General features: G+C 32.6%; 1 protein-coding gene across 3 annotated transcripts in view; it reads left to right on the forward strand.

Annotated features, from left to right (window-relative positions):
* The window catches only part of PSMD14 (proteasome 26S subunit, non-ATPase 14), a 110,316-nt gene that overhangs the window by 68,021 nt on the left and 27,219 nt on the right, over positions 1-15,076 (forward strand). For all 3 annotated transcript variants that reach the window (XM_003907535.3, XM_017946577.2, XM_021923666.1), the window contains one exon: positions 796-946. In XM_003907535.3, the coding sequence (XP_003907584.1) occupies positions 796-946 (151 nt within the window). The remainder of the gene's footprint in view (positions 1-795; positions 947-15,076) is intronic.

Raw genomic sequence — 15,076 nt, forward strand, 5'->3', positions numbered from 1 at the left:
GAACTGCCTCATGTTAAAATTCTTGACTGTCACATAGTAAGCTTGGGCTGTAGCTTCCCTCTGTTTAGCATATGGAGTTACTGTCTAGTCACTTATAATTGAAAGAGCTTGTATGTTCCATGTATTTGAGAGCTGCAACTGAATGAGATTATGAATATTTAATTATGTTTGTAGGCATAGTTTTAAAGACAGAGAAAGTATAATCCAAATATTCTGAAGTTTTTTTCCTCAGACCAAATCTCTCAAAGTTGCCATTCTCTTGCTCAAATTCTTCTACTGTGGAAAAAACTTCAAAATTAATGTTAGCAAAAGGCTCAGCAGCTGAGCAGAACAGTGCAAATTGGTTTTTGACTGAGTTCCTAGTTCTACTGCTGGTTTAATTGATATTTAATCCTTTCACAACAGTGGATCCTGGTGTCCATTGTTAAAAATGTACTCTGTGCCTGAAAAATCCAACTCCCAGAGCTAAGGAGTTAAAGAGTAGATATTTACTTGAATGCTGAAAGGGTAAAAACTGGCTCTGAGAAACTGTGGTAACAAGGTGAAAAACTGAAAGCCTTATCTACCACTGCTAATGTGCATCTCTTAATGATAGTACTCCTTTGTCACACATATTCATTTCCATGTTTTCTGGATAATATGGTGTACAATTTCAGGGTTTCTAATGGTGCTTTTTCACACTTGTGTGTTTTTCATCTCTTCTTAATTTATACCCCGTTAGTGTGTTGTTTCTTTTCATATCATAAATGTATTACTTGTTCTGTTCTGAGCATCTGAATGCCCTCTTTGTTTCAGGCCGGAGATGGTTGTTGGTTGGTATCACAGTCACCCTGGCTTTGGTTGTTGGCTTTCTGGTGTGGATATCAACACTCAGCAGAGCTTTGAAGCCTTGTCGGAGAGAGCTGTGGCAGTGGTTGTGGATCCCATTCAGAGTGTAAAAGGAAAGGTAGAGTAGATTCTATCTTTATTGCCATCTACTGCCACATTCTGTTTACAGATACATTAAATAAAAATCCATTTTGTTCAAAGCAGGATTCTTAATTATACAGAAAGCTGCTATCTGTTTACTTAAAAAACAAACAAACAAAAAAACTTTACAAGTTGATAACTGTGTCTTGGTATTATTAGCAATTTATTTAGAGATTTCTTCTTTAATCACTTGTGTAATTGTCATGAATATTTATCTTTAAATTTTTTGAATTTCATAAAATTAGGAAAGTTAAACCATACTCAAAGCCTGCCATAAACATTTTATTAATATTTAAATAAACATTGCTTTACCTTTATTTTCAAATGATGAATTTGGAATTGGCAGAACATTTTAAAAATCTATTTAAAGGGCATTGTTTTGCAGACATTGTACAGAACATATTCTGGAGGTGTGTTTTCCAAATATTTTAGACAATGAAAACTTGCCCAAAGACTTGGTATCAACCATTCACGTTTTTGGAGTGAGGATGCAAATGAATGATTAAATATGCTAAATAATTCTGAAAACAGATTAACTTGGAAAGCATATTGTGTTATAGTTCTTTGTTGAAACCCCTTTTGTTCTTGTTTAGTTCTCTTTCTCTTTTTTTGTTCATTCTTTCTTTCTTTCTTTTTTTTTTTTTATTTCTTTCTTTCTAGCCCCATATGCCATTTTCCTATTTCCTGCCTCATGACAGCAGGGAGCAGCTCTATTATCACCTTCACAGAGCTGTCTGCAAATGTGAGAGGCAATTCGATTTTGCTCAACCACAGGGAGAGTGGATTAGAAAAACTACAGAACATACAGAAATTGGCTAGGTGGTTACTGCTTTAAAATACTGCTGAGGTGTCTTGTTTGAGCATGTACTTCCATTGTAGTGTAGAATAATTGTTAAAATAAAATCACAATATATTTATGCAATCCTTTTTATGCAGGTTTTACAAATAATTTTTAGAGCACTTAGAAATAAATACTAGCTTGTTATCTATCAGACCTGGAGTTTGATAGTAGTGCAGATTACATTTATATCTGCTCACCAGCTCAAACAAACTAAACATGGCTGTTAAAACATGGAGTTTTTATGTGTCATAAATTTGAAGTTGAATGTTTTCTGACATCATACCATTATCATGTATAAAAATTGAGGTCTTCTCTAAATCATGATCTTATTTGGTGTGATTTAGCTTTTCAGAGGCAAAAACTATCCACAAAAACAATAATAGAAACTGATATACTAGACCATTCAGAATGGATAGCTTCTGATTCTTACTATATGCCTATATTTCAATTTATTTACTTTTTTTTAACTAAATGGGTTAGATAAAAGAGGTTGAAAAATCCTTGATTGTTATTGGCTTTATGAATTACAGTATAATATCTCTTAAGTTTAATTCTGTATTTTAAGGTACCTTTTTAGTAACTCGGAAGTAATTTCATTTAAGTAATGATTACTGTTTTACAAATGTAACAATTATCTAACAAAGTCCCCTACCACAATATTTACGAGTAATAATTAAAGCTTAATTTTAAATATAATTAGAATTCTGTTTCGTAGTAATTAGCTTAACTTAGGTTTTATGATATCTTGACTCGTGATGGTGGCTACTTTGAAAAAGGAAAGTAAAAACAAACACAATGAAAGAAAGCATTCTCAAAATACAGTAAATAAATGTAAATGTAAATAAATGAGTATGTATTTTATTTTTGGTTATCCTTTTGTAATGTTTAAAATGGCAATTTTAGTTTCTAAACCTAGTTTACGTGTTGTATAATATTGGAATTTTCATTATTTTAAATTAATTGTAATTTATATTAAAATGATGAATTTCATTTAATAATATGCATTCATCACATGTCTTAACAATGTTAAATTTAGTTTTTAAAAATAATATATCTAAAATTTATGAAGTCATATGTATCACTGTGTACTTTTGTATAGTAGGAAGAAATCTTTTTGAAAAAATTTAGTGTAAATACCTATCATTGATGATTTGCATCACTTGTTGGACCTAATGTCTAGATTCATACTATTATATCTCCTGAAATAAGGATCCAGTTCTTTGTCAGTAATGCAACTTCATCTTTAAGGAGTCAGAGTTTGATTGTAATTTATGGTTCTTTCAGTGTCAAGTCCTCTCATCACTATGAATCAGATTAAATGCTAGTAAATCCTTAGGGTGTTTTAGTTAAATCATGATACTTAGGAATATAAACTTATAAAAATGAAGAATAGCATAAGAGTCTCCCTCTCCTTTCTCTGTGTGTGATTTATGAAGGCTGTCAAAATATTTAGTAAGGCAATGATTAGATCAAGAATTAAAATGACATTTTATATATAAATGATTTAAGTTGGGTCTCTGTTCACTTTTTTTAAAACCTCTTTCTTGAACGTTTTGTATATTTCCATCTTTATAAATTCCAATATTTCTGTCTTTGAGAAATTAGATAAGCCTGGATTCTTTCTTGGTAATCTCAATTCATTCACAATTAGTTTGATTTTCTTTTATGCTGACTTGATTATATTTTTTATTGAATAATTGCTGTGAGCCAGGTATTGTGAATAACCATTTCAACTTATTTATTCTTTGTTATAATCCTAAAGATAGGACCTGTTACTATTACATGTTATTAGCGGTTAAAAAAAAAAATTAGGGCCAATGAGGTTGCTTTGCCAAAGTCAGACCATGAGTTAGCAGCAGAACAAAGATACGAATCCAGTTCTGTAAAATTTCAGAGCTCAGGCTTTTTTAATGACTCGTTAATTCTTTAATATTAAACCATTATGAATGATATAATCAGAGTAACTGCAGAATGCAAAATGAATACCAGAGGTCATTGTGAGGCCATTCCTTAAGTTACTGTGGATAGGTGTCACTCTCTTCAGCATAAGTCAGGGGAAAGAGCTGTACATTTCCTCTAAGTTCTCCATAGTTTTCTCTAAGTATTATGTATTATATATTAATTGATTTTTTAAAAATGTGTTGTTCCATTAATTTTAAAAAACAATTTAGACAGATTTATTCCTGTTGACTTTTGTGACATCCCTAGGAGTAAACACTGAAATTAACATAAATAATGAAGTACATTATATGATAAAGAGTCTGTAACCCTACTATAAATGTTTTTAAATGATACAGGTGAAAATCAATGGTAATTGCATTCATAATTTAAATGGAGAGTAAGCTCACAGAAGTTACCAGTGAGTTCTGCTCTAATCAGGGAAATAGTTTATAAGATCTGCTTGCAGCATTTTGTTCATTTGTAAAATATACATATTTACACATTTTAAACTTTAGTTCTCAAATGGCACAGTGGGGACCTCTTGCTGAATGTTTTATTATCTTGTATACTCAGCCCACAACTAGATCCAGCAGCAAATTTAGAAGTTAATTCAACTTGTAATGTGACTATACTTCTTCCTTGAGGCAAAAAGAATGGTCACTTTGGGCAAAATCATAAAACTAGCATACAACTTAATTAGGATATTGTAATATATTTATTAAAAAGCATTACTGCTTTAAAGAACTCATTTTCCTTGATGGGGTTCCTATTAGTAAAATGCTCAGTTGTTACCAGCTAACTAACTCCTAACAATCATTGTGTCTGTTCTCTCTTTTGAAAACATAAAAAAAGGAATGACTATGTCCAAATGTGTCTTCCACTGGTTAGGTTTTCTTGAAACATTTTTATTTAATCTGATCAAAACACTCAATAGACTTTAAAAAATGTGATGTTTATTTAACTGCAGGTCAGCTTATCTGCAGGTATTTCTTAAGGATACCTGATCTGTATGCTAATGATTCTAAGGTACAAAATAAATTTTAAAAAATGGTCTTTGTCTTCTTTGAGAAGATAAGTTATATCCATTTAGTGTTAGTAGTGAGCAAGATCTCATTCTGCCAATTATATACTGATAACCTATACTGATATTTTGCATACTGATACAAAATATACTGAAATTGCTTGTTTCTGTAAGTATTAAATTGGTTGCTAGAGACAGAAATAATTCAACAAATACTTATTCAGAATTTTGTATGTGCCAGTATACAATAAAGTATTACTTGTATAGCAAACACAGTAAATGTAAATTAAAATTAGAAGAAGGGAGAAAAATCAGTGTAGGTTGCACAGAATAGATAAAGCTTGGGCTGAGTTTTGAGAGGTAGGCGGGACATCAGTCAGAAAAGAGGAGCTTGTACCGCATGGGAAGAATGTAGAAACAATATCATTCCAAGAGGTACTCACCTCTTTGTTCATTCTTTTTTCCACAGATATTAGAATGTAAAAGGAGTGGTTTCATTGGTTTTAATTTGTTTAAACAACTAGCATTTTACAAAAGATGGGGCTTTGGAGAATAAATACAAATGCAAGAAGAAAGTTAGGGCATGTGGCTAGGTACCATGGCTCACATCTGTAATCCCAGCACTGTGCGGGACCAAAGTGAGTGGATCGCTAGAGCCCAGGAGTTTGAGACGAGCCTGTGCAACATGATGAAACTCCGTCTCTAGTTTTTAAAAAAGTTAAAATAAAAAAAAAGTTAGCGAATGAATGTTGTAAGAGCGTACCCTTTATTTTCAGATATCTAGAAGGTTGTGTCTTTTCTTTTAGGGGTGGGTAGCAAATATTTTACTTTTCCAAGAAATTTTATATTAGAAAGTTTTAAGATGGCGAAGGTTTTAAGTACTCAAATAGTTTACTCAAATTTTAGTCTTATTTTGAGCTTCTTATTTTATATATCTATGTGTATATATATATACTCTCTCTCTCTATATATATATATATAATATATTATATATATTAGTAGTAGGCCATAGCCAGGGCATAGAGTAATGTAGAACACAGACTTAGGGGTCAGGCCTGCATTAAAATCTCATTTTTATCTCCTCTTTACAGTGTGACCTTGAACAAGTTACCTAATTTTCTTGAGCTTCAGATTTTTCCTCTATATAACAGGAATCTTAGTACCTATTTCATAGCATTATGACTATCATGAGGTAATATATGTAGAGATTAGAGTACACATGTCATATTAGGAGGTATGCAATAAATGATACTTTATTCTGAAGATTAACATAATTCACACTTAAAAGGATCAAGAACAGCCGGGTGCGGTAGCTCACGCTTGTAATCCTAGCACTTTGGGAGGCCAAGGCGGGCGGATCACGAGGTCAGGAGATCGAGACCATCCTGGCTAACACGGTGAAACCCTGACTCTACTAAAAATACAAAAAATTAGCTGGACATGGTGGCAGGCACCTGTAGTCCCAGCTACTCGGGAGGCTGAGGCAGGAGAATGGTGTGAATCCAGGAGGTGGAGGTTGCAGTGAGCTAAGATCACACCACTCTACTCCAGCCTGGGCGACAGAGCGAGACTCCATCTCAAAAAAAAAAAGGATCAAGAACTAGAATATTAAAAAAATAGAATGTGAATGTTTCTGCAAATTTTGATAAGAACAAGCCTATAAATTAATCTCTAATTTGCTACATTTAGGAAGATGGTAATGACTACAAAAGAAATGAAGTCTTCCCTTCTTATATTTTGTACATGCTAATTAATCTAGGAATACTCTTCTGATTGGCCAACTTTTATTTAGCACTTACCATTTTCTAAGATATTTTCCTTGGGCATGCTGATGAAACTGAAGTGAATATATTACTTTGAAACTTGGGCCTATGAGGTGATTAATGTATTGCACTTCATCATTTTGTGTTTTATTCATCTGTCTGTGTTGTCTTCCCCACAAGACTGAGATGTCTTTGAGGAGAGATACCAATATCTTGGAATTTAGTGTGTTGCAATAGTTTTTTCATAAATGTTTATAAAATAAAATTGAGGAATGAATTTGCATCAGTGTTCAGCCATTACCAGTTCTATTTTTTTTTAGCTTTTAGCATATCCAAACAACTGCAGTTAATTTTGTGACATTTATTAATTTTTTATATGTCAGCATAGAGTCATTTATTAAATAACTGGAACATGTGATTGACAAGGTCAGTTAGCCAGTTTACTTATGAACATTATCCTTGGTCAATTTGGACCCTGTAAAATTAGAGCTAGAGTTCAAGTTTAATATGTCATTTGTCTTCTAAAAGTAGGAAAAGATATTTAGCACAGCTGTTATATTTATAAGATTATTTTTTGATCAGTATCCCACAAGTGTCAGCTAGGGATGGGTAGTCCTAATCATAAACTGTGCACACTCATGCACACCCCTTTTCTTTGTCTAGTTTTCCAGGCAAAAAGAGAAAAATAGGAAATAGAATACATAAAAAAATCTATTTCCATTCCTGATATAGCTCTGTGAGCATACCCTTCCAAGGTATTCTTGGAACACATTTTGTTACTGTATTATCTTTTGTTTGCTTCCTGTCTTTCACTCTTATTATCAGTTTGAAGTTTTACAACACTCTCAGATCTTGTGAGGACGCCTAAGAAAATATTACAGGTACTAATGTTCCTATACTATTTATGATAGAAACACGTGTAATAGTTTATCACATTTATTTAGCTGATATAAGGAATTGTCAGCTAGGAATGTAGAAATAATTTTACTTTTAAAATTCTAAGAGCATAAGTCGTATATAGAGGTAAGAGTTCCTATGGAGTTCTTTTAACCTGGAGCTTCTAGATTAATATAATCTCTGAGCTAATTTGTTATGCTTTACTACTTGCTGTGCATTTTGAATGATGTAAATGTGCTTCAAATTAGTTTGAATCCAACTGTTTCAGTAAAAATACATCATTCATTACCTGTAAGAATATTATTTATTGACTCTCACTTCTTGAATGCTTTTCTTTCTGTAGTCATCTAATTATCCCTGGTCATTGGTTCAACAGACACCTGTTGATCGCTACTTTATGCCAAGAGTACATTGGAGTTATAGAGAAGAATATGATTTACTCCCTATCCTTAATGCCAGTTTTGAACTAGCAAGTGGAAACGTGGAAACTATGACTTTGATTGAGAGGCCTTTTCAGAGCCTATATATTTTAATTTTAAAAGATCACACTCTAGATGTGACGTTAGCCATTGTTAGTTGTGAGGATATTTCTGGACCTGGGACTTAGTTTTGTCAGGTTTAATGTCTTCTTGTCATTGTAATTTCCTGAAGAGGGTAGAAATGAAGTGGTAAATTTTCTTCAAAGTCATAACTGATCCCTCGGTTGTGAGTTTTAGGCTACTAGTAAGCTGATTAATAGATGCTTACAGCCACTTTTCACATTCCACATAGCTTTACCATATGTAGTTTTAAATCCAAATTAAATACAAGTCAGTGGTCTATGAGTTTCTCAGTTTAGCAGGTCACAAAAAAGTATTTCATGAATTCAGAACGGAGCAGTGATAAGTAAAAACTATATTGTTAACAAGCTAGTGATTAGATTTTGTTTATAGATAATGGATATTTTTCTTTTCTTTCCTTTTTTTTTTCAGGAAAAATAAACATAAGTGTTAAAAATTTCTATAGCATAGTAACCAAAAGTGCTTTTTTTTTTTAGTTTTTCATTTCAGTAGATACTTATTTTGCGCTGTGTTTTGTGTGCCACTTACTCTGTTATAGAATGGATATTCAGTGACGAATGAGACACAAACCTTGCTGTTGAGTAACTGAACCTAGTAGTAATCCTTTCTTGTTTTTGTGTCAGGACAGCTATTATAACAAACAGCTTCATGATGAAGAGTACTGGCTTTGGCAGGCTGTATAGGTACAAATCATAGTGGTATCATTTAGGTTGTGTCATTTCATTTAATTGATTTAAATTCTCTACACTGCAGTTTCCTCATCCATGGATTGATAATATTAATACCTAAACTTGGTTGAGAGGATTAGCAAGATAATTTCTATATATATTTAATTGATAAGCAAAATAAAAATACACAAAAGTGATACACAGCAAAGTAATTGGCCTTTACATATTTTTCCTACTAAAATGCCTTTGCCTATTGAGAGATAGTAGTTCAGTGGATATACTTTGTATTTTTCTTTGAATGTGGTGTTATAGCACAAGCAATGTATATACATCCCTTATTCTCATCCACATGCTCTACTGCCATGCTAACATAGTTGAGCCCATCTTTGTTCTCTAGGGCCCTTTATTCCTTTGCTTTATATGGAATTGCCAACAGACAAACCACTTGTTTTAATTTTTCCACTAGAAAGGGATCTGAAGTCACTGGTTCCATTTTATGTAGACTGAATAGCCACTAGATAGAATTGATATCAGATTAGTGATCCATAGGTGATAGTCTCTTGTAGCTTATTAGTAGTCCCCTGAGGAGTTCAATTTTAAGCTCACTGTTTGTCACTTATGAGTCTAGAAACACTGATCATGCAGGAGTAGTATCAAGATTCTAGGCATATTCAGTCATTTTTAAAAGAGAGATAATAACCTTCAGTGTAACTATACGCTTTCTTATGGTAATCAGGAATTTCCCTAAAGAAATACATCTTAAAGTGTCACTCTCTAATTTCCTATTGTTTTTTAATACTTCAGGTGTCTCCTGAAGCAAAATTTATAGTTATAACTCGATTTTTAGGGTAACTTTGTTCCAATTTTAACACTCTTCATGATACCAGTACTCTGCTTTGTTAACTGTATCAGTTTGGGTCCTCTGTGGATCAGATGCCAAAATGAAATTAGACATGCAAGAGATTTATTGGGGGAGACACCCATGTTGGAGAAAGGGGAGAGCCTTCAGACAGCAGTGAAGGTTTGACCCTGCAAAAGGAGAAAGTGAAGGTAGATTAGGTAGAAGAGCCACAGACTGTAGCTAGTGCTCAGAAAATTTCAGCCAGGCTGCTGGGGAATCCTTGAGCCAAAATTAGCCTTTACAGGAATCCCTTATTTGGCAGGAATGACTAGGTTCTAGTACCACTGCTGTGTTCAGTTGTTGGCTGGGAGCTGCCCAGGAGAAGTATGACCTGGTGTGAATGCCCAGTGGATCCAAAGGTGTAAAAGCTGGAGGTTGTGAGTCAGTCATACACTCCACAGCAGGTTCTGTTGAAAGATCTGAGCTGGGCAACTCCATCACTGCCACGGTTAGTAACAGTGAAAACTATAGTGGCAGAAACACATATATTATTTTATTACCAAGTCTGTGAGGCATCGTCATTCATGAGCAAATGGAGAAATTGAAGGGTTAAATAACTTGTTTGAGGTCCCTTAGCTAGTAAGTGATAGACCCAGAATTCTAACTTAGGCAGGATTGACTCCAGAGTGCCTCAAGCATTTAAACCTCTACACCATACTGACTACATGCATATGTTGAAAAAATTCTGTGAAACTTTATTTTTATTATAACTTAAGTAAATTCTTTTCCCAGTGTTTCATGACTCTAAAAATGTCTAATTACCTTTTACCATACTAGTTTCTAAAGATCGATTTGTTTTCATTAAAGCATATATGTTCAAAACTTGTGGATTTACTCTTTGAATTTTGATGCATGTCTTCACTTGTCAAAAAAAGTAAATTATGCAAGTTACACCCCATCCCCCTTTTCTCCCAATATACTGAAGTTGTACTACAGATCTCTAGCTACAGTAAGCAATTCTCCGAGGATGAAGAAAGAAAATGTACATACACATAGGAATTTCTTTTCCAGAGCTAAAATTGACATTTTATAAATAATTTCCGTGTTGCAAACTTGAGACTAAGAAATCACAGCAATTCAGTGATATGCATTTGGCATGAGTCAGTTTTAGTTCTTAGTGCTTTTCATTGGAAATGGCATAAAAAGTAAGATTTCTCTGAATTTTTTATGCTGTGGGCTTACAAGAGACATAAGATGTTTTTCTCTTATAGATGTCTGGCAGTGCATGGCAGCAGAAGTAACGAAATGGTCACAAACCCCAGCAGTACTTCCCAGGTCACATGCACTCTTAATTTTTAAAGAATCTAGAAACAACCTAAGCAGTTGATAACAGGTCATTTCTAGGTGATAAAGAGTATTTGATATGGGTTGCCTCTCTTTCCACACCTTTCATTTTTATAATCATTTAGAGATTTACTTTACATAGTGATGGTTTTATGTTTTAAAATATGTAGTCTAACTAGTAACTGAATTTTTACTTTCTTTTTAGTGTTTGACATTGATTTTGAGGTCTTAAAATTTTTTCAAGTTTTTAAAAATTATTTCAGTTCATTGCATATATACAAGTTACAGTTCATCTATATATGATGAATAATTTTATTATATATAATATATAAGCATACATATATAATATATATTATATATATAGTGAGCTGACCTGAGGTTATGGAAGATTCTGATTGTTTCATTTTTAAGCTCAAGAAAATGAATGCATTATAAATTCTTAAAACATTAGTTCTACTCTGTAAATACCCATAATCATTGACTGTGATATAAGTACAACTGGACCAAAGGCAACTACTGAAAAGAGAGAGAGAGAAAAAAATTACAGCTACTGCCAGAAGTGTTTGTGTATTTTTCTTTAAAACACCTTTGTATTAAACTAATTTGAAGAGCTTTGCTTAAAAATAGCTTCCTTTGGATGTAAAAATTGGGAACTATAGATTGGTGCTTTAGAAATTTAGTCTAGTCTTTCAGTGACCTAGCAGTTGATGTGAAAACACGAATTTTAAAATAAATAGCATATTGGATGAACTGTATTCTACTCATGAAAGAAGCCAAAAAATTATGGATTAGACTGAGTTTTAAGTCATAAACCAGATTCGTCATTAAAACGAAATGATAGATCCTTGACCCTTGGGCATGCTTGGAATAAATACGGAACTCAGTATTGTTTTTAAAACTATTTTGCTTTTATAATCTAAGACAGATGTACAAAAAACATGCAGTTTTTATTTTGTATTGGCAGCTTCCAAATATTTAGTATCTATTTCCAAGAGTTGCAATTAGTAAAGCAACCATGGTACTGAAATCTGCACATCCCACAAGCTAATTATATTTGCAAGGTCAGAGTGAATACATATTTTCAGAAAAATAAAGGGTTATATAAATATGTGTCTTCTACTTGGCTGTTATATCACAGTTTGTTGATCTGGAGTATAATGTGTACAATTCACAAATTTGTCTGATAACAGAAAGTGGTGTGTGATTGTGTTTATTTTACTAACCAGTATATTCACAGCAATCACTTCCAAATATCTCTCCAGTAAAGATGTGTTAATTACAAAACAGACAAGGTCTTCTATTATATTAAAGCTACTAACAAGAAGACAGCAGGAATCACACATGTAAATAGCATCATCAACCCCTATTTTAGTCCTCTGTTTTGATCTGTGAGTTGCGCATAGACCAAAGGTGCTATTAAAGACTGAGTGTATGAAATAGGCAGCATTATATGAACAAAATTTATTCAACAAGAAAACAGACCTTTAACATGAATTTAACAAGCCTGAGAAATTATAAACTATCATATGCTGCAGATTCATGCAGTGATAATAAACAAAAAAGGAAAGTAAGAGGTTTCCCTAAGCTAGCCAAACTGCTAATGGTTTTGTTATAAGCTGTCTACTGTTGCAGTGACCTCTGAAAAGTCTCAAGGCACTTGTACCAGAAAAAATTAAATGGTCAGGCTGGTGAATAGAGATTCAATGTGGTGTGTAGGCCTTCAGTATGGAAAGGAATTTTTCAAAGTCTAGCATCATATTCCTGAAAATATTCTTCATACTTTACTCAGAGGTTTTTGTTATTATATATTAAGGAGATACTTTTTGTGTAAAGTTTTTTGGTTAATTACTGCTTTAGTTTATAAGATACAAACTGCACTAATTTAATGTCTATATACTTCAAAATGAACTGTTTAGAAAACTCAGAGAGCTCAAAAAAATGGATTATTTCCCCTACCCACCCATACCTTAATTAATTCTTGGGGGTTCTTTGTTCAGTGTGTTGTATCTAAGATTTCTGTTCTTAACCATGGAGTGATCATTTTGCTGTCATTCTGTTGCATCATGCTGTAAATACATAAACATGGAGAAACGTTTTCAGCTTATACACACCGTCGAGTGCTCACTAGGGCTTTTTTTTTTTTTTTTTTTAATCTTACTGTGGCATAATTAACACCTTCTTCACCCGTTGCTCATTAGTGCACTGGACATTAATGAGTCTATTTTGATAGGTTGCTCTCAGGGATAAATCCACTTATTTTCACAGCGCAAAAAGCAATGATAAAATTATACAAAAATTAAAATGTAGACTATATTGCCATGTTTATATTTTATTGCATACTAAATCTAATTTTGGTCTGCAGGTTGTTGAACATGTTAGTTTCCTTAAGACAGTTGCTATAGTGATGGCAGCAAATTCCTTTAATCTTAGTGTAAAGTAGTCATTTTCTATAGGCCATCATTGATACTTAGGAATTGTCAATGAAAGCATGTCATTTTATTAACTTCTTGAATTTTTCTCTTAATTTCTTAAGAAAATTTTAAAAATTTGTTTTTAACAGATCATGATACCTACTTAACTGGTATTTTCATTTCCTTTTTATGAAGTTTCACACCTGCTTATAATATTTCAGAGAAATAATACAGACTTCTACAAGTAAAATAGCTGTCTGCCGTTTTAGTTTGAAAGCATTCACTATAAAAAAGTATACAGGAATTTTGTTGTGCTATATAATGAAATTTTCATAGTTTTGTAGGAGCTTTTTCTCTCCCTCATAAATGATTTTACTGAAATCTTGAAATGGACCAAAATGATGCTTTGCTCTTAAATATTTACCATTAATAGTTAGGGTGGCAATTCTTAATTTTGTGTTTAAGTTATATACCTATCTTTGAAAATGGTCACCTTCTTCCTCCTTTGCCAACATTTTAACTTTATCTTATTTAGTATGAGTGTGAGAAAATTTTACTTCTGTATTTTTAACAATTGTTTGAAGTTATTTATGATAATATCTGATTAAAATATGTCTGATGTTAGTACTTGTTTTTATTGCTTTTTTAAAAAAAGAGAATATGTTTAGAAAAAAATTTTAAGTATAAGCAATGTAGGCCGTATTTATTTATATATAAACCTGAAAGTTAAGTGTGGATTGAGGTTATTGTATAAAAAGAAAAAAGTTTTCACAAACCATTAAATCATTCATGTTCTTGGGATACTTGGCTTTATTTTGATGCAAGAGGAATGAATCTTTGGGAAAATGTTAACTGTTCAAAATAAAAGTGAAATTCAGAGTTGATATTGTAGGTCAAATGAGTAGACAGAAACTTGGATTGATTCACTTGCCATCATGTTTTAGTCTAGGTTTGTATTTTTTGTTATTGTCTTTGGACCCATCATAGCAATCTTTTACAAAGGGTGATTTCTTTCTTTAAATCTTGTTCTTTAGCATACAGCATGCAGTAATACTTATTACAAACAGAATTTTCAGACTTGATTCGATTTGGTTGGCTTAAGTATTTTTAATCTCTTAATATCCTCAAGTAATAATTGTACACATAAGAACAAATCTAGTTGACACAGCTTTTAAAACATTGATTGTTCAGCACTTTTAAAGGCAAAATATAGAAATACTCTGCTACTATACTATCTTGCTTTGATTGTTTTATGTGATAAATCTATTGAGTTAAATTCCCTTAAAGTGGCAATCTGTCTTAAAGTCACATGACTTTATGTAAAACTTTACAGTGTTGAAAAGCTTTAGCAAGTATGTGATTCTTGTCAATCTCTTTATATGTAAGAGCTAACAGATGTTATTGTATCATAGAAGAATTTGAAGTATTTCTGTACACACAAAAAGAATATACCTATTGTAATTTCTTTACCATGAATTTAGGACCTTATCATTCCATACCATGTTCTTGGCTTAAAGCATGGATGACCTTGGTTTTCTTATATTGTGCCTTCTATACTTGACAGTGGCTTGGACATTTAAGGCCATCAGACAAGGTATAAAGTCTTTCATAGTCACAAGAAGTAAAAGGTATCTGACTAGAAGAGAATACGTGGGCAAGTGCCTTGCTGGCTGTAATTTTGTTGTCATTTCAAGTACTGTGGTGGTGTAATTGATGTGACAGGGCTGGGCTTTAGATGTGGTCCCTTAACTTGTGCTCACTTTCAGTTTTAGTTTCTCTGTCATTCATTTTGATTAGGTAAAATTTAGGTGACAAACATA

The sequence above is a fragment of the Papio anubis genome, chromosome 10, assembly GCF_008728515.1.
Source record: "Papio anubis isolate 15944 chromosome 10, Panubis1.0, whole genome shotgun sequence".
In the NCBI taxonomy this organism is placed as follows: Eukaryota; Metazoa; Chordata; class Mammalia; order Primates; family Cercopithecidae; genus Papio; species Papio anubis.